This window comes from Cyprinus carpio, chromosome A7, assembly GCF_018340385.1.
Source record: "Cyprinus carpio isolate SPL01 chromosome A7, ASM1834038v1, whole genome shotgun sequence".
NCBI lineage: Eukaryota > Metazoa > Chordata > Actinopteri > Cypriniformes > Cyprinidae > Cyprinus > Cyprinus carpio.
In genome coordinates, this window is record NC_056578.1 from 19031991 (window position 1) to 19051926 (window position 19936).

Consider the following 19936-nt stretch of genomic DNA (forward strand, 5'->3'; position numbering starts at 1 on the left):
AGTGGAAAGATGACAGGAAAGTATTGGGATGGAGAGAGGGGAACATTTTTTTTTTTTTTTTATAAATATTTGATTACATGCCACCTGTAAATGGTAATTGTCTTAAAGACTGTACCACATGTGCATATACAATAGTTGTTTATGATTCACTGAACCTTTAGGAAATTTATAACGAAACTGAATTAGCTTGAGATACATACATACATTTAGCCCATGGATGTGCTACAGTTGAACAGCAAATTTGGCCAAGTCAAAAGAGCTCTCACAAACACTATAAAGAAAAAATAGTTAGAAAGTCTAAGGTTACATGAAGATTTCTGAGACACTAAAAGTTCCTAGAGACAGAGATGGCAGCCTTATGTTGTACCAGAGAACCGTTGAGGACATTGAAGAAAAAAAAAGGTAAGGCTTATGAGCAGAAGAGCACCATCCTCACAGTCAAACATGGAGGTAGACCAGTCTTGTTGTGGGGGTTCTTTGCTGTTCTAGGAAGTGGACATCATGAATTTTTTGAAGTATCAGGCTATTTTGGCAAAGACTGGTATGATTGTCCTGCTGAAAAAAACAATGATCATCAGTCTTCAGTCAGAGGCCTGTTCAGTCTCCAGATTTAAATCTCATTAACTAAAATGTTTGTTGAAATTTAAAGCAGTGGCAGCCTGAAAACCGGTCAGTGATCTGAAAGCTTTTTCAAACAAGGGACGGACTAAGATTCCAGTAGGTCTCAGGAGCTTGTAAGCACTTAAAAGCAACATTTAATGAAGGTGTGTGTGTATTTGTGTAAGGCATGATAATAAAGACAGACACAGTAGTGCAGGAAATACTGCGCTGTCATTTCTTGTGTGCAGCACACAAACTGCACCATGGGGTGTTAATAACACATTATTCACACATTTGTCTGCCGTACATTTATGCTTGTGTCATATTTTTTACATTTTTGCAGCTAACCACATGAAAATTTAGTAAGCTCAAGAAGTTTAAGTTTGACACTATACCAATTTTTTTTTTTTTTTTTTTTTTACCACCAGTGTTTTGGTTGATTGACTAACATTGCAAGTTAAAACTTGGCTGTAACAGACAGGCCATTGTGATTGTCCACAACAAAAATCAATTACAATATCTTACTTAATATTGAGTCTTCTAGGGCAATACACAGGTTAAAGTGTTGGCCTAAGACTCATCTGTAAAATGAGGTTCCTAGATAAGGTTTTCCCTAGCTGTGCAAGTATTGTGACAGCTGTGCTACAGAATATGGTGTGCATCCAGACTGCAGAAGTGAATCACTTATTTAGCACAATGAAATGAGACTTAAAATGTGTAGATTGTAGTAAACCATTCTTTACTGAAACACAAGCAATGATGATTTTTGTGATATGATAAATCTAAGCCTTATGTTTTGTAACTCACAATTGTGACTTAGTGACAAATGCTGCAACATGAAATATAAAAGGTTGCAAAGACCAGGATGACCCCATGTACTTTGCTCTCTCTCACAGGACAGACCAGTTCAACTAGATCTGTTCTTATGGCCACAGTGTATATTAAGAAAAACAGGAAGCCATGTGGTGGATTGCAAAAGTGCATGTTGTTAAATAATGACCTGCCTTGGCTGAAGTTTCACCAGATTGATGTCCACATGCTCATGTTGACATCAAGAAGCTGTATCAAAATCCGTTATGAGATCGCCAACTTAACCATACAGTACACTTCACAACTTGTTAATTCTACAGTAATAATATAAGGTGTTATAATGTCCAACACCTTGTTTTTTTACTGCCTACATACATGATTAGCAGCATTTGAAAAATTTTATTAAAAATGCATGAGAGTGAAATGTTACTTTCAAATTAACATATTGAAACTTCAGTTTTTCGAATTAAGGTCATATGGTGTGTTCTGTTATTGATATATCAAAATCAAAACAATTATAAGAATCAACAATATATCATATCTATATTATATATAAAGATAATAATTGTTACCTGACTACTTCGTTGTTGGACAAAAGGTCAAAACCATGAAACACATTAACAGAAACAAAGCCTCAGGCTCAGAGTAACAGAGAGTAGGCTATACTGGTAAAGTGTATACAACTGTATAGCACTTCAGATAACAGATTCTGCCAAAATATTTTTCACTTAATGTATTATTGTGCACTGGTGGTAATAAGGGAAAACACTTCCTCTATTCTCCTCCTTTCAATGTAAAAGGTAAAAGACATGTTATCAGTACAGTGCTGTCGACAGTAGGTAAGGACTTTCATATGTCCAAAAACTAAGAAAAGGTCATGACATGTTTTTTGGCTACTACATTATTTATTTAGACATGATTGCATAGAAATTTCAAGGAAAGTCTTTTAAATCACAGAGTTCTTTGGGGAACTTGAAACTTCTCTAATTCTTCATGTAGTCTAGCACTTTGAGGTTCATCTCCAGATTTTTCTCAGCCATTTTCTTTTCTGTTTAATTACTGCCACAAAATGAGCTTTCAAATTCTAAGAGTATTTGTTTTTTGGGCCCAGCCTCACTGAAATCACAGAACTGAAAGTAGGCATATCAAAATGCTTGTGCCATACAGGGTCAAATTTATATATGTGTTGTGGGTACGGATGCCTAGGAACACAAATTCTCAGATCTCTAAAAACTTTCTCGTAAAGGGAGCACCTGTTGGGAATGTAAAAGATTTATAACACCATGCATTGGACCTGCCACAGAGTAGCCTTTATTTCCTGTCTGCAAGTAGGAGGAGGTTTTGGTGGCCTGCTCGTCTTTCACAATGACACAAACCAGGCCTCGGACCAAGCCGGCAGGGGAACATCCAACCCTCTCACTTCTTATTCCCAATTCCTCATTTTCCTCTTAACTTTGACTGCAGAACGAACAATCCACCAGAAGATTATGGTTAAATAACTATTTATAGATATTTATAGACACACATACATAGTCAACCATTATTGTACAGTTCTGCTCTATAGTGCATGAGTTCATAAGACTGATACATTTTCAAATACTATCTATAAAAACCAGTCTATATTGGAGAATCTGAAAGCTTTTCTTTTTTAATCTTATGGTATTTTCATGTTTAAATTTGGTGCAACCTTTGTAGCAAGTATTATCTTCATGGTGACTATGCTCAATCAAAAAATAGTTCAACTAATAGTTCATCACAATAAATATGACTAGAAGGGAACTTTTATTGTACATTTGCGATGCACTATATGGACAAAAATATTGGGGCACACCTCTTAATTACTGAATTGAGGTGATTCAGTTAGACCCATTGCCACTGAAAATCATAGCCATGCAGTCTAAAAGACATGCAATAAAATCTACTAGCAGCAGAGGGTTTTAAACACAGTGGATATACAAAATTCTCTGAGCTTTATCTCTGTGGTTTTGATGTAAAACATTAGCCACATCAAACAGTAAGGTGTGTTTGAATTTGTGTCCATGTACTTGTTGTGGAGGGGCAGTTGACCTGAGAGTGGCTTTGTGTTTTTATCTTAACAAAACAGACTTCCTGTAAGGTTCAATACTTCCTCCCAGGGTCCAGCTCAAGTGGTCACACCTGCACTAACAGACACCTAGACCAACACACTAACTAATGGCCACAGTAGGATATGAAAAAAAAAAAAATCTTTAGAATACACTGTAGAAATAGAGATACTGTACAAACCAGGAATACTATTGTTGTTAATTACTACATAAGCACCATAAGACTTGACTATATGGCAGTGATACATGTAGAGTGAAATGGAAAAGGCGCATGGAAACTAGAAAAGTGGTTGACTGTAAAAAAAAAAATACTCCTCTTACAGACAATTGATACTTGATAAAGCACTTCTGGTATATATACAAAACAATCTTTTGCTGATTTAAATTCTTAATTAAGTGATGGTAGAAGTGTATGTTAAAAATTGTTTTGCACAAATGCAAAACATTCTGTTTTAGCTTTGCTCCATCTTAAAAATGACAAGTCATGCCCTGCTAGCAAATGTAAAATTTGTGGGAATACCGGACATTGCATGACAGTGAATAAAGTAATAGTGCCAGAGATGACAAGACTGTTTCTTCTTTAAAAACAAACAAACTATACTTTTAGTGGTCTCAACAGTCCAGTCTGAGCTTTTTGGGCTAGGCATCCACTCCTAGATGTACACCTAGTTGTTGCAGCCAGTCTTTTCAAAAGAAAAACAATCATACAACCAAATGATCTACAAGGTCTTCCTCTTTTGAGGAAAGCCAGCTGGTAACTGAGATGAACCCCACTCCACCTCTGAGACATAAAGAGAACAAATGAAGACCATAGACTTTGTAAGATGTCATGACATAAAAACTGACCCCATTTACTGTCCTTTCTGGCTGATGTCACCCATCCCCCATTTCATACTTCCTTTCCAAACACCATCATTAAAAGTGTTTACTATGCAATCAGTTCAGTGGATATTTTTTTTTACCTGCATTTCCCCCCTCTTTGAATATCTTTTTTTACTTGGGAAAAGTCACATTACAGGCATAAAATGATATGAATGTGATGTCATCCAACTAACCACACTGATCTGAGAGCACTGGAACCATTCATTCAACATTTCAAACCATAACTCTACAACTGGAGTTACACTGTTGGATGTAGTTCCCAGAAAACAAACATGCATGAAGCTACACTTTCAAGATTTATCAGCATCAATTTATAGATTAACCAGCTGTGTAAGATCTTTTGTATGAGAAAGGAGAACTCATATTCACTCAGGCAAAAGCTATACTGAAAAAGAAGAGCCCAAATACTTACTTGTCTAATGAGGAAAAACTTATTGAACTATGTTTATATTTACTGACATAAAGTCATATGTCTTCTCATATGATACAATATTATGATGGTGTCTCATGCTAGATATTTGGGCTGCCCGTCTAGTCATCATGTGCTACATCCTCACATAAGATTTCCTGACTTTTATTTGGAGTGAACATATGCAATCTGCCTGTCTGCACGAATAATGATCAGGATTACTTCACCCGAAGCTTAGATACGTTTGCCTGTGGATGACTAAGAGTCTCATGACACTCAGGGCTGAATTCTTACAGTTTCTGCAATGTAAGAGTGTATTTTTGTTCTATGTGAGTGGATGACCAATAACGATGTAAAACCACACAATTACATTGAGGTGATTTCAAACATAAATATGAATGGACAGAGAAACATATACACACAGGCACAGACAAGACGTCCCTGTCATTTTAGTTCTGTGGGCCCCATGGCTCCAAAACTGTTCCTCTTTCTAAATGTATTGCTCAAGTGATGCCAGGATGACTCAGACACCACGTATCATCTGGAGCATGGAGTCGTAAACCCCTCTTTGCCATAACAAAATCAAAATACTATGACACTCATGGAAAAAAGGACTTATATAGCAATGTTTCAATGAAGGATACTCTGAAAGATTAACTGCAGAGAGTTTTGGCATGAGTCAGTATATGGCAGACATTTCCTATCTCTACATTTGCTGTTTCATTGGGTGAAAAAGAGATTCATAGATAGAAAAAGGATAAATGGATAGAAAATGCTGTGATATTGTTGATGTTTTTTGAATGTTATGTGATTTAGCAATGGTTGGTTATTTGACAACTTCAGTGGATGCTCATTTAAATCTTATTTGCTCTTCTGAAATTGAAGTATCAGATTTGTCCAACAACTGTAGGTTGGGCAGGTGTTAGAATAGGAACCTTCATAATTTAATGTACAGGCATAGAACATTTTTCATGCTTTTTCGAAAAGCATAGGGATATTGCCTTGTAAATGTGTTCTGCATTCCAGACTTTACACATCAATCAACTACGCCATCTTGTGGTCAGCAGCGGCATAAATGACCAAACATAAAGGGATAGTTCACACAAAAATGAAAGTTCTGTCATTTATTCAAGCTCTTCTAAAACTATAAACACCATATAATGTGTGCTTCATTTGTGCATCCCTGTTACAAATTACCGTAATTACTTAGTAGTCCACAGTTAGACAGACATCTGGAAAGACAATACCAAGATGACCTAAACAAGTTCAAGACAGTTTGGAAAGGCCTTGTCTTAAGGTTTACAACAAATAAAAAAATAAAAAAAATGAATTGTGAAGGTTATTATGTAGTTTCAATACTCTAGTCATTTGAATAGAGACTTTATTAAAATGAATACTTGAGAGACTGAAGAATAAAGATGTTAATTTTAGTTGATAATGCATTTCTAGGTGGTTACTTGGATATTCCATGTGACTGCAAGATAGATAGATAGATAGATAGATAGATAGATAGATAGATAGATAGATAGATAGATAGATAGATAGATAGATAGATAGATAGATAGATAGATAGATAGATAGATAGATAGATAGATAGATAGATAGACAGATAGATAGATAGATAGAGACACTATAAAGAATTCAAAACATCACAGGATAAATTTATTTTGATCTGTCCTGGACCCTCAAAACGAAATTACTTTTTTCATTATTAACTTTAGCCATTTTTACAACGGGTTCAACAACCATCTTCTTCCAGCACTTTCTCCACATATATATTTGGTGTTGAAGTCCCCTCCTCTGGTCAGCGCGCGCTCAGCTCGTCCCTCTCTTCGCAGTCTGGAAATGCACTTCCGGTCGGTGAGACGTGGCTGACCGTGGAAAATCTTTCAGGAGGGAAATCGGGAGACTGCCTGCTGTAGGCTACTCCTGCTCTCAGACAGCACAGCAGTGCCTGGATGGCAGGGTCTAGCCGGAGTAAAAACTGTAGGAATTGCAGCCGGGTAAGACAACACGTTTGTTTATGTATCTCTGCGAATCTGGTAGACAGTGATTTGTTTTTCAAGCACGCAACTTTGTCTCGAGGTAGTTTATGTGCACCGTTGTTTTTATTAGAAACATTGCAGCAACATTGTGTTTTGCGAATTTCCGCCGTATAGACTGGCTCTTCAGCGCCCTGAAGTAAACCATAAAACTGACGTTTCTGCCTTTGAGCTTTCTTGCTGTTTTAATTAGTTTAGCAGCCAAACGCTGAAAGGTGGCAAACTTTGGAGTGTTTTAAAGCCCAGTGGGCTGGATTTTTTCTGGAATCTCTCCGCTCCTTCTTCATCTCATGCACATCCACAGACTGTCCAAACGTGCTGCCTCTGTGTGAATGTAACATTTGCTTTTTTTGTCCACCCGGTAGCCTACGGGCATTATTAGTGGCAATCACAACAATTTTTTTTACATATTTGTGCAATAAAGGCTATTTAAACTCATATGACATGTTTCAATATCGTAAAAATTTCAGCTGCTGAAGACAGCTGAGCTCATTTATCCTCATTATCATTATCATAGGTTATAGTTATAAACTATGTGAAGAGATTGTGTTCGGCCTGACTCTATTGCATTATCTGATATCATGTTTTCATCTCTATGTAGATTATTTCGCTGTGTTGGCACTGAATACCTAGGTGTGGTGTTTTGTTTAGGTTGTGACTCACATTGCCCTGGTCTTTTTAAACGTCTGTCTTTTTATGTGGCGTATACTGTTGTGTGTGTGTGTGTGTGTGTGTGTGTGTGTGTGTGTGTGTGTGTGTGTGTGTTTATTGCGCTTAGTCAGTCACTATATCTAGACCTTTCAATTTGTAGGCCAAGCCAGAGGGCTAATTCACCACGGATTCCCCCTCCAGTTTTCCAATGTGTTTTTAAAATTATAAATTTTGATATAATGATTATAATAATTTCTGAATTATAAATAAGTCTTGGGAGACCATTTCTTGAAGATACTTTTTGTTTAACAACTTTAATTTTGAAGGCGTTATTGACAAGTTGCTATATAAGAACTACAACAGGTATTAAATTTGGAAAAGCAAATCAACTCGCATCTTTGTGGTAGTTGCTGTGCATCCAATAATAATACAGTTTCACAGATGTTACTGTGTTAAGAAAAAAGAAATGCACTACTGAAATGCACTAAAAGTTTGGGCACTGTAAGTTTTTTTTTTTTCTTCTTCTTCTTTCTAATATGCTGATTTGGGGCTAAAATAAGATTTCTTATTATTGTCAATATTGAAAACCGTGCTGCTTAATATTTCTGTGGAAATTGTGACTTTTTTTTCTAGAATTCTTTGAATATAAAGTTCAAAAGAACTGCTTTTATTTTAAATATATTTTTGTAGCAATATAAAAGCCTGGTCAATTTAATGCATCATTGCTCAAAATAGTATTATTTTCTTTCTTTCTTTCTTTCTTTCTTTCTTTCTTTCTTTTTTTCTTTCTTTCTTTCTTTCTTTCTTTCTTTCTTTCTTTTTTAATATTATTGACACTAAAATTTTTAGTGGTAGTGTATAAAGAATAGAATATAAATTCTGATTTCTGAAACTCTAGGTAAATTGCTTCTAAGTGACTCAAACATTTAATGCCGCTAACATGATGCTAACTAAAACTAACTGTTTAATTTCATCCGAGTCTAAGAAACCCCGGACCTTATTAAAACTCAACTAATCTTTCCACTTCATGAAATTTTGTTTGAAGGCTCCTCTCTGCCTTACAGTACCCTACATGTTTCTTCAAAGTGCTTTGCGGAGGTCTGGGCTGATGAGCGCAGGACCTGAGAAGCCTGTTTGGGCATTTGCAATGCTGCTCCTTGGTGCCGCCCTACTGGCATCATCCTTCGGCGGTAAGATGATGGCTCAGACTGCTGTGGCCCAAGCAAAGACGGCACCTGCAGGACCAGGACCATGGTGCATTAAGGACCTTCTAGACCTGGATAAACTGTTCTCCATAGATAACCTAGATGTTTGGTTCTACTCACTTGTGGGATCAATTGCCATCGGACTCAGTGGCATCTTCCCACTCTTAGTGATACCCATTGAAGCAGGAACAACTTTGAAAACCGAGGGTAAGTCAAAGTTATTCTTACATGATTGTGTGATCTAGGTCTGTGTCTGTAAACAGCTCCTTATAATAACTAATCTAGGATCAGGTTACATGCTAACCAGATCATGTAGAGGTAGCATTGTGTTACAGTCAGAGCTGGTCCAGTGTCCTGGTGCAGACTTACGGGCAGGGATCAGTATTTTGTGTCTTTTCTTTGTTCATTCTATCAGAAGTGGAAAAATTATGAGTCTTTTCTGGCCCTGTGCAGGGCATCTATAGTTTCCAAGCAGAAAGGAAAAATGAGATGGTCACACATCAGGCCTAGTGTGACAAATAGACAAGAGTTTGTTATTAATACAAGCAAGAGAGAACCGGTTTGTAGAGTGATTTAGGTCTTCACACATATGTTTGCTTACTTTAAAGCAGAGCTTCTTTCACTTTAAGCTCATGTTCTCTGTGGGATTTTTTTTCCTTTGCTGCTTATGCCTGGTTCCACATTTTGTTTTTCACACCATGTTAAAGTAATTTCCCAGCCACAGAATAAGCCACAGTTATAATATTATAGGTGATTCATCGTTAAAACATTTTTATAAGGTGTCAGGTCCAATCCTTAATTAATGTGAAAACCAAGCTCGATTGGTTTATTGAGAATCTTCCCCAAACTGATATAAAGTATCTTGAAGAGAGAGTATCCAGTCACTTCGAAAAGTGTTGTGTGAGCATGCTTGAGCTATAAAAGAATTTGTTGAGCAAGCACGTTTTCAGCTACACCTGTCATGGCTTGTCTAAATATTTCTCGGTGTAGTGGACGTTCAAGAGAAGAACCATAATAGGATGCAAAAAAGTTTGCAATAACATCATATGGTTGACAGGTCACACTCTAAAGACCTTTGCAGAGGGCAGTGCTGCTCGGTGAAACTTTTGTCTGCGAAGATAATATCAGTCATGCAGAAATAGATTAGAGTCTGGCAATAGATCCCAATCAGGAAGTAGATAGGCTTAAGAGAAGATCTGTTCCGCTGATGCTCTTGCACTGTTTGCAGCTGGGTGTCAGAAGCTGAAGAAGCTGCTGAGTTTTGCCATTGGTGGTCTCCTAGGCGACGTGTTTCTCCACCTCCTTCCTGAAGCGTGGGCTTACACTTCCAGTCCTGGTGAGAATTCTCACATTATATACAACATTTGCTGGTGGTCATGCATTAATCGTCATCTGAATGTGTGCTTCTGTTTCTGTCTCTTTTTGGTCTGTTTTTTTTTCTTAATAACCCTCTCTGTGACTCCCAGTAGTCATAAGCATGTGTGGTTTTGTAATTCATCTATGCTTTGGTGTGGTTGTCGAGGTTTTCTCTCTTCCAATGTAAGGGAATCCCTTACATTGTTTTGCAGGAAACTATGGCTTTTTTTTAACATTTTAACATCAATAGTGTGTACTAATTGACCCTTTGTTAAACCTTGTCCCCTTGGGAACTCTGCCTCAGTTTCTCATATTTACTGCGGTACTGAAATCAATATGGAAAATGGCACTTAGTAACATTTACTTTCCCCCTAATGATCTTAGGTATTCATTTTTGGGATTCAAGGCTCACAGAGCGTTATTAACTTTTTTTTTTTTAATGTTATTTGGTATTATAAGACCAAAAGCTTGTCAAATATTATTAATAAAACGCAGGTTTGGTCAATATATATAGTACAGTTTTTAAGGCAAAGCCAGTGTAATTTTAGTATTTATACAGTAGTATACAAACACATAATTTATTCATATTTTAATGACTTTTATGTTTTCATCTTAATTTCAGTAATTGTGCATTTTATAATTTTTTTTGCCTTTTTTATGTTTCCATTTAGATTTATTTTTCAGTTTAATTTAGCAGTTTTAGCTTATTGTATTTTAGTTAGTTTCCATGGCAACATTTCCTTCATACATTTTATTTCAGCTTTTTCATTTAATTAAATGCTATTAAATAGTTTTAGTTAACAATAACAGCACTGGACAGAGCTTAATGAAGTAATTATTTTGATTTTTTTTGTTTTCTTTGATTTTATAAAAAAAAAAAATTGAAAATTGTCTTCCCCCCGTTTTGTGTTTGCATATGCTGGATAGATGGGTCCCACAGCCACTATCATACACAGGGTTTGTGGGTGATAGGGGGTCTGCTGTCCTTTCTGATTTTGGAAAAGGTGTTCCCTGATTTTGACAGTGACCCAGAGAGCAAAGCTGCCTGCCAAAGAACTAAAGTAAGTTACATGAGCTTTTAGTTCATATTCCAGCTCTTTAAATCAGTTCAATTGATGTGTGTCCACATTGGAACATTGCGATTCTGAACCTCATGGGGGAGCCAAAGGACGATGGTGAGTTGTGCACTCTACAGACATTCATTATTCATCCTTATCAACCATCTGGTAGAATACCTTTAGAACAGAGTCCAGTTGTTTATTTCTTTTTTTTTTCTATTTAACTACAAAAAAAATTAATAAGTGTTATTAAAAATTATTTACTGGCACATTTTCCTTTTGAGTACTGGTTGATGGAGTAATAGTTTGTGGTTTCATTGGCCTTTTAACCAAGCATTCTGCTTGTTTTGGAAACAATGACCCAAGTGTTTGTAAAACAAAGTGGTTTTGTCTCTGGAAAAAGTTCAGCAGGCTTTAAATGTTCTAAACCTCTGTCTGGTTCATTGCAGTTCTTAAAGGGATACTCCACCCCAAAATGAAAATTACCCCCATGTCATTCCAAACCCGTAAAAGATTCGTTCATCTTTGGAACACAATTTAAGATATTTTGGATGAAAATTGGGAGGCCTGTGACTGTCCCAGAGACTACCAAGTAAATAGAAGTGTCAAGGTCCATAAAAGGTATGAAAGTCGTCATCAGAATGCTCCATCTGCCATCAGAAGTGCAATCTGGGTTATATGAAGCGACAGGAACACTTTTTGTAAGCGAAGAAAACAAAAATAACGACTTTTTTCAATAATTCCTTTGTCAATAGTCTCCTCTGTATGTCTCTCCATATCACCATATGCTGTGTATGCTCTTCTGTATCAGCCGTGCCACAATTTTTGATTTGAAAGAAAACAGCGCATTAAATCCTAATCTAATCCTGACAAACTATATATTGTTGGAAAGGTCTAAGACTCCTAAATAGATATTTTACCAATGTTTTTTGTTAAAAATTATGTAGGAAAAGTAATAGATTAATTTATGACAAGAATGCACCTCAAAAATCAGCATCATAACAGGAGTTCTGACCTTTGTCCAAAAAAGTCTTTTTTGTTGCCTTTTTCTTTCTCACACTTTAGAAATCATCAGAAATTATATATCAACTGAAAACTTAAAATCTCAAAATTCATCCTTTGAAAAACTGAAACCCATTTTAAAATCAGACATTGCATTACCATGAAAATGGTTCATCAAAATCATGTTACAAAATGTTTTCATTCATGAATTATAAAAATTGGAAAAAAGTTTGGATTGTGCACTTTCAAGTCTGTTCAAAAATGTGAGTGACAGTTAAGGGGTTAATGGCCCCTGCAACTCTTGTCAGTTTTTTTTTTTTGTTTGTTTTGTTTTTGGAATTCTACAGAATCTTTTTAAATTTTGTTTTGCATTTTATTTTGTTTTTTTGAATACGAAAGTCACATTACATTTTTTGTCATTAAAAGTGCAGTGATAACCTAAAAAAGTATGTTGACAACTTACAGTACAAGCTAATCTGTTATTACTCATGAACAAAAATTACATGGTTTTTGCATAATGCGAAGCTAGTATATAGCTTTTTTTTTTTTGGTCTTTTATGACTAGTCCCACAATGTTATGTAATGATCTAGAAAGCACTAGAATATTACCGAATGTTACAGAAATGTCTAGAATGTTTCCGTCCTTGCAAAAGCAAAATATCTAAAAAAAAAAAAAAAAAAAAAAAAAAAACTATGCAAAATTTGTACGAAAACTTCTCTCTACTAAAGCAGTGTTTCATAAAAAACATCTTGTGAAGTGAAAAATATAAAAAAAAAAAAAAAACCTGACCTAAATATTTACCAAAATATTGATGCTGCATGAAAATAAATAATCCAGTAATAATTAGCACCATATGATTACAGAAGAACCACAAAGGATCTAAGTGAAATAAATGTTTTCTTATGTTGTACTCTTGTTTAAACTTGTCGTTTCAGAGATTAAGGCACACACAGAGAGGGAATAGTCCTGACTGAATAATTGATGCTATAGAAATGTTGTGGAGCCACGAATCATGAATCACTGTTTGTGTCAGACAGAAATTTAAAACATTACAACTCACGTCCCATTCAGATACCCACAGGACTGTTCCCGGCATTCAGGAAGAACCCCAAACCCCTTTTATTCTGGACTGTTTCAGTGTATTGCATCACCATATTGCCTTAGTCACTTAAACACACACGCACACCTTTCACTTTTCAGGCTCCACCCTGATGGATATAACCGCTCAAGACCTTGAAATATTTGCTCTAAGATGCTTCCTAAAACAAAAGAATTAAAAGTTTGTTTTGCCTGTCTTTCTAGTGTAGACATGACATCAGCTCTGTCACTTTTTTAGTGCAAATCTTGAGTGCCTTGGACACTCAAATCACACAAAACAGAGGGGCTTGCAGTGCCTGTGACGTAGATGTCCAGTCCCCCCCACCCTTCCCTTCCAATTATAACTTTTAATTTGACTTGGTCTATGTCTTGAATCTTTTTGTGAATGCTGAGTCTTCTTCCTTGCTTACGGGAGACCTGGGAGTTTGATTGATAGCCTCTGCTCTGTTTGGGTAGTTATAAATATCATCTAGCAGGAAGCAGCTGCCACCAGCATTCCATCAGCAGACAGACAGGCCACAGAAGTCAGCCACGGTGCACAGAAACCACAGCTGAAAGGCTTTACAGACTGTGGGCTAGAACAGGGAGGAAGCGTCTAGTTCTGTTACTACAATTGAAAATGGCAGCTGCTGTAAAGAACGATTCTCTTCTCACAGTCAGCTTTTGTCAGCCATTTCTCTCTCGACAAACTATGGAACGAATTTTGTGAATTTAGAGGCAGAAATGTTTTTAAATTTCACAAAAGCTTACATTTTTGGACTTTGAGTGTGAGTTGTAGACATGGAGCAATACTGAGTGTTATTAGTCTGCTGAAGAGTTGGTCTGTTTGATTTAAGAATCAAAAAATAATTTCTGGTTATTTACTGCATAATATCTATATAGAGAGTAGTGGTATGCTAAAGATACCCACAAAACATTTTCCTCAGTTTCTATAATAATATACTCCTCCCATCTACAACTCCTGCCGGTACTGAGACTTAAACCTGCGACCTTCGGGTTACAAGTCTGACTCTCTAACCTATTAGGCCACAGCTGCCCCCCTAAATGTCAATAAACATCTAAATGAATGAAACATGTTTATAGCAGTGTATTTACAAGTTACAACAGGCAGTACCTGTGAGTAAAAGTTTAAAATATGCAGCAATGGCACATAAAATTGCATGTGCTAGAGTGGGGTTAGGATTTTGAAATCTTTTTGTGAATGAAGTCCGTTATGCTTACCAAGGCTGCATTTATTTGTTCAAAAATACAGTAAAAACAGTAATATTGTGAAATGTTAATGTTTAAAGTAACTGAATATATACTGATTATATTTTAATATGTCTTCAGTGTCATATGATCCTTCAGAGCTCTGATCTGATTTTGTGCTCAAGAAACATTTCTTAATCAGTTTTAAAAACAGTTGTGTTGCTTAACATTTTTTTGTCAATCAATCAATCAGTCTTGCTGACCCCAAACTTTTGAATAGTAGTGTATGTGGTTAATTTTTCTTGGTATCTGATTTCATCTGAAGATTTGATAATGGGTAAAATTGTCTGTTTGCTCTTGAATGCCTTGAAATGAGACCCAGATTTGTTAGACTTATTGTGGTGTTCTCTCTCTTTCCATACTAGTCGTCTTCAACCGCTCTGAGCAGCGAGGTCTCTGTGTCCCCAAAAACAAATGGCATCTGCTCAAACAACAACGCAGACTCCAAGCCAAATACTGACATCAGCATTTACACAGAGCCCGAGAAAATAAAGGTAAGATGCACACACAAATCATGCCTTGTTCACAATAAAAGATCTAAGTGGTTATAAGATTATTAGAGATAAGTACATTTTAATCTATCCGTTTCCTTGGAACAGCATTTGAAATTGTCTATTACCTATTATCGTTCTCTTAGATTTATTGTATATGCATTATTTCTTAATTTTTTCAGACAAGTGGTTATCTAAACCTTCTTGCTAACTGCATTGATAACTTCACTCATGGGCTGGCAGTGGCAGGAAGCTTCTTAGTAAGCCGAAAGGTAAGAGCAAACGGAGACCAATTCCATATAAATGGGATTCAGGGTTTGTTAGTACTTCAGAACTCAATAAAGTTATGCTAAAGTAAAACTGATTGCTGTTAAAACAGCCTACTATAGAGTGCACTATTAATGACTTGTTAATGTGAACAATTCTGTGTAGAGCAATGACTTTATGTGCTTTATAAATAGATTCAGAGTTCCTGTATAAATATAATATGATTTGGCCACTTTTAAATCTTAAACTGATAGCTTCTACTATAGTTCTTTTGGTCAGTGTTGATCATTGCAAACAGTGAGATAGAGATGTTTATGTGATGTGTGGGAATATTTATAGTGCAGCAGTATTTATATGACTTTGTGGAGTTGAAGTCCAGGTGGAGAAGCATAAGGCTCCCAGCATGCGTAGGGAGGGAGTTTCAGAGGAAATGGACTTGGTGCAACAGAAACCACTATACTTGCACAGAAAAACACACTTTTACACATTTGCTCACTTGCTTGGCCGTACATATTTGGCTGCAGAAATGCAAGGAAGAGTATTGATGGAGAACTGTGCCATTTTACTGTTTTCCCTGCCTCCCCCATAGCTTCTGTTGACATTCAGTTAAACATATGTGCCAAATAAATTTTGTGTGGATTATAAAACATGGTTTTACTGCCCTACCAAGATTAAATTAGAAAACAAGAGTACACTACAATATGTTTACAATGCCTTATTTTACCTCTCTTACAGGTTGGTTTCTTAACAACCTTCGCTATTCTGCTTCATGAGATCCCTCATGAGGTACGTATCTCAGTATCTTTCTGTCTTTCTCTGTTTCTTGAGTTTTAGCCAGGTAATTATTACTCAAAAACGATGCGATTCATTTTTAGCTGATCGATAGCAATTTATTACTATTGACTTGGAATGAGGAGTCAAGAGTTATTTTATGTGAAATGTCTCATATAGGGCTCAGTACTTACCGATTTCTTTTGCTGTGCACACATTTCTGTCTTTATGAAAGTGGGAGATTTTGCCATTTTGCTGCGGGCAGGATTTGACCGTTGGAAGGCCGCCCGTATGCAGCTCTGTACAGCGTTAGGAGGAGTCCTGGGGACATGTTTTGCTCTTTGCTCCCAATCACAGAATGGGGCAGGTAAGACACCACAGTCATCAGACACCTCTCAGATTATACACTACAGTTCAAAAGTTTGGGGTCAGTAAGATTCTTTTAAGGAATTAATACTTTTATTCCATAAAAATGCATGAATCATTTTATATATATATATATATATATATATATATATATATATATATATATATATATATATATATATATATATATATATATATATATATATATATTGCAGCACAACTCTTTTTAACTCTGATAATAATAATAAATGTTTATTGAATGATTTCTGAAGTATCATGTGACACTGAAGACTGATAATAATTTAATAGAGTAATAACTGCTAAAAATAGAAAACCGTTTTAACACTTGGTTTGTAGTGATATTTTATATTACAGTTTTTACTGTAGTTTGATTAAATAAATGCTAACTTTGTGAAAGGCATGGGAATCCCTTTTAGCTGCTATTGATGCTTTATAAATAAATTAGTGTGTTTTTATTTGGGTTTTCCACAAAATAAATGTCTGATCATCTATTGCTGGACTGTATATGGGGATTAGTGTGCTCATTTAAGCACCTTAGCAAATGTATTCTTCAGTGTTGGTTCTGCTCACATGTATTTCTAGAGAATGCCACTGCCTGGATCCTGCCCTTCACCTCAGGTGGCTTTCTCTACATTGCCTTGGTCAATGTGGTACCTGATCTGCTACAGGAGACCAACCCTAGGTAAAGTGTCCACTTCCCTGAGAATGGGGTCTTTTCTGTCTGTTTGTATCCCACAGTGTTGCATGTAAAATCCTGCTAGATGTCACCTATTAAATAAACTGAATGTGAATGATCATATCACATGTTCCCACAGGAACTCCTTTCTACAAATTCTGCTGTTGTTTTGTGGGATAGCAGTCATGGCTCTTCTCTCAGTCATCATGGAATAGCCATAGGCAAGCACTTCTTTTATCAAGGGACATTGAGAGTGCTAACTGGCATGCTGAGGGACTTATGGACAATTCACTCCACTGGTTATGCTTTAATTTAAAGATTTTTGTCACCCTCAAAGACCATGTGAGGAAATACCAATGAAAGAAACAGCCTTGACAATCAGGTGTTTGAATCTGTGTCCATGTGATTTTAGCCTTATCCTTCACCCCTGTGTCCGGATTAAATAGAAACTAAACTCATGATGCCTTATAGGCACCAGCTGAAACTGACGGGGAATACAGGTTTGTGCAAATGGTGCTCAGAAATAACAGTGGTTGTTTTGGTTGAAATATGCCAGAACATTTTCTACTATTATGCATTCTTCTTCATGTTCCTGCTGGGTGTCATTAAACTTTTCACCTTTTGTCAAACACATTTCTAATGTCTGTAGGTTACATCAATGGGATTCACTTTAATTGTAGCACACTGCACATGCAGGTTTCACAAGTCAACACTTTATCCTCTATTAAGAGAGGCACATACGCTTACATAATCAGATTTTTGATTGTCATCATAATTGAGTTTCCTTAAAACTAATACTGCTTCACTTTCTATTGAAGTTAAACGTATACAAGCTCATTTTGCACTTCATTTGCTCAAGTTAAGACATATCCACACTTTGCATGACTACATATTCCTAATTGCACATTCATTAATTTACACTTGTTTTTTCAAACACTTTTGAAATGCTTAACAGGCCTTATTTTCTTCTTGTTTAAATTGTGCTGTTTTTGTTTTTCCTCACAGTATTTAGTCTTATTGATTGTGTCCTGATAGCCACTACAATGCTGCATTTTAGCTTTCATTTTCTGATCTTCTGTACAGTTCATCGTTGTCCTGGCATTGCAATACACAGGTTTCAGTGATTTAGTCTTGAGGATTGATTATTCATAAGCAGACAGTTCTTTTACTTAACTGACTTGGTGCCGTTTCATACATTTCTTTCACATTTTTAAAAAGACAGAATAGTTGATAAATGGATTGTCTGTTTGGGAGTTTTGTATATGGAATGTTACTGAAAAGAATGTTCTGAATGCATCACATGGAAGGTCAGAACAGTCTTTGCCAGATTGTAAATATTTGAAAAGAGATTATATATTTATTCTATTAACAATGTCATGTTGAAAGAAAAAATGTTTAACTTTTAAGTCCTCCCATTGTTATATTTGAAATAAAGAAATGTTACTGTTTGATTTAACACTCTTGTAGCGTCTTGTTTTTAAGTGTGCAGCTTTTACGTGTAGAGTGCAACTGCTCCTAGCACTGTAGAAATTCCTTGTAGAAATGTATTAATCAGTTCAGCCAACAGTTTCTCAAATCTGAATCATATGTTAACCTCCTAACAAAGTGTCTGTTCTCTTTACTGCTGAAAAGCTGTTTGACTTAAAGTGACAGTTCATCCAAAAATGAAAATGCTGTCATTTAACTTGTTTCTAAATATATAAGTTTCTTTGGTTACACTATATTTTAAGGTGTCCTTGTTACAGTGTAATTATACATATAAGTACGGAGTAAAAACAATTACATGTACTTACTATATGGTTAGGGTTAAGATTTGGATTTGGCCTAGGGTTACTTAAGTGTAATTATGCAGAATTCATTGTTATTATAAGCACGTGTAACAAGGACACATTAAAATAAAGTGTTACTGTTTCTTTCTTCTGTCAGACTAAAAAAAAGATGATATATTGACGAATGTTGATAGCCAACAACATGAGAGTAAATGATGACTTTTTTATTTTTGGGTGAACTATCCCTTTATGGGATTACTTTGGTACATCTGAGAACCATGTTCTGATCCACATTTAGCCATTGACAGCTTTATATATATATATATATATATATATATATATTAGGTTTATTAAATTGCTAACATATATTTGTGATATTTCACTTTTTTACTTTTATTTCTATTTTTATTTTTTAGATGCAGAACCATTCTCTTCAGTAGATTGCTTGTGACACTGAAGTGATGCATGTTGAGTGAGTGTCTTTCCTGCATCAAAACAGCTCTTTTCTATTGAATTAGTGTTAATGGACTCAGAATGACAGAATTAACAGTTCTGGTTTTCATGTCAGAATGACACTGCATATACAGTACCTTTCTGAAGTAGGAAAATGCATTTAATAATGAGGATGCAATGTTTTTAAGCATAAGCTGCACATGACCTACTAAATTACCACCTATTCCTTTGCTGTTACATGTTCATGCGGAGGAACCATTATGCCAAATGACTCTCATGAGATTGCTGCCCCTACCATTATGGACTCCCCATCATGTTTAACCGTTAGCAACCTAGACTGTGCTTTTGTGACGTGTCCACGAGCTTTGGCTTTCCATGCTGATGCAGTTTGCTTGAATGACAACTGTGTGGGGTTTATATGCACATCTTAGGTCTCAGTCTGCAAGGTCTTTGCAGTTTTTAATATGATATGTCATACTCAAATGGCTTGTATTGCCTGCCGGTCCAAGTCCTGTATGTGTTCAAAGTACCATTTCTGCAACGGTGTCGGCTATGCCAAGATGCGTGCCACAAGCACATTTTTACTGCACAGTCTGGGTCTGAAATGTCATATGGGAATCAGGGGGTGGTACTGATTTTGTGTTCACACTTGTCCTATTTCAACACAGTCTGTTTG

The 19936-nt window shown here is 36.0% G+C and overlaps 1 protein-coding gene across 3 annotated transcripts; it reads left to right on the top strand.

Moving 5' to 3' along the window:
* The first annotated feature begins 6596 nt into the window (after positions 1–6596).
* LOC109093802 (zinc transporter ZIP13-like) lies at positions 6597–17824 on the top strand. 3 transcript variants are annotated; one of them, XM_042760134.1, is made up of 10 exons: positions 6597–6788; positions 8524–8890; positions 9912–10019; positions 10967–11100; positions 14812–14940; positions 15120–15209; positions 15940–15990; positions 16210–16342; positions 16945–17044; positions 17178–17824. In XM_042760134.1, the coding sequence occupies exons 1-10, from the start codon at positions 6744–6746 to the stop codon at positions 17251–17253; spliced, it is 1233 nt and encodes a 410-aa protein (XP_042616068.1). In that variant the 5' UTR covers positions 6597–6743; the 3' UTR covers positions 17254–17824. The 3 variants fall into 3 exon arrangements, with proteins under 3 accessions (XP_042616068.1, XP_042616069.1, XP_042616070.1); XM_042760135.1 differs by having other exon boundaries at positions 6629–6788; positions 8543–8890; XM_042760136.1 differs by having other exon boundaries at positions 6638–6788; positions 8565–8890.
* Positions 17825–19936: the final 2112 nt, after the last annotated feature.

What these genes read in the sequence shown, in the direction of transcription:
- LOC109093802 (XM_042760134.1), top strand. Translation starts at nt 6,744, where the DNA reads ATGGCAGGGTCTAGCCGGAGTAAAAACTGTAGGAATTGCAGCCGG. An exon ending in CTGCCTGCCAAAGAACTAAA is followed by an intron (nt 11,101 to 14,811) that starts GTAAGTTACATG and finishes TTTCCATACTAG; the next exon opens with TCGTCTTCAACCGCTCTGAG. An exon ending in TTCATGAGATCCCTCATGAG is followed by an intron (nt 15,991 to 16,209) that starts GTACGTATCTCA and finishes GTCTTTATGAAA; the next exon opens with GTGGGAGATTTTGCCATTTT.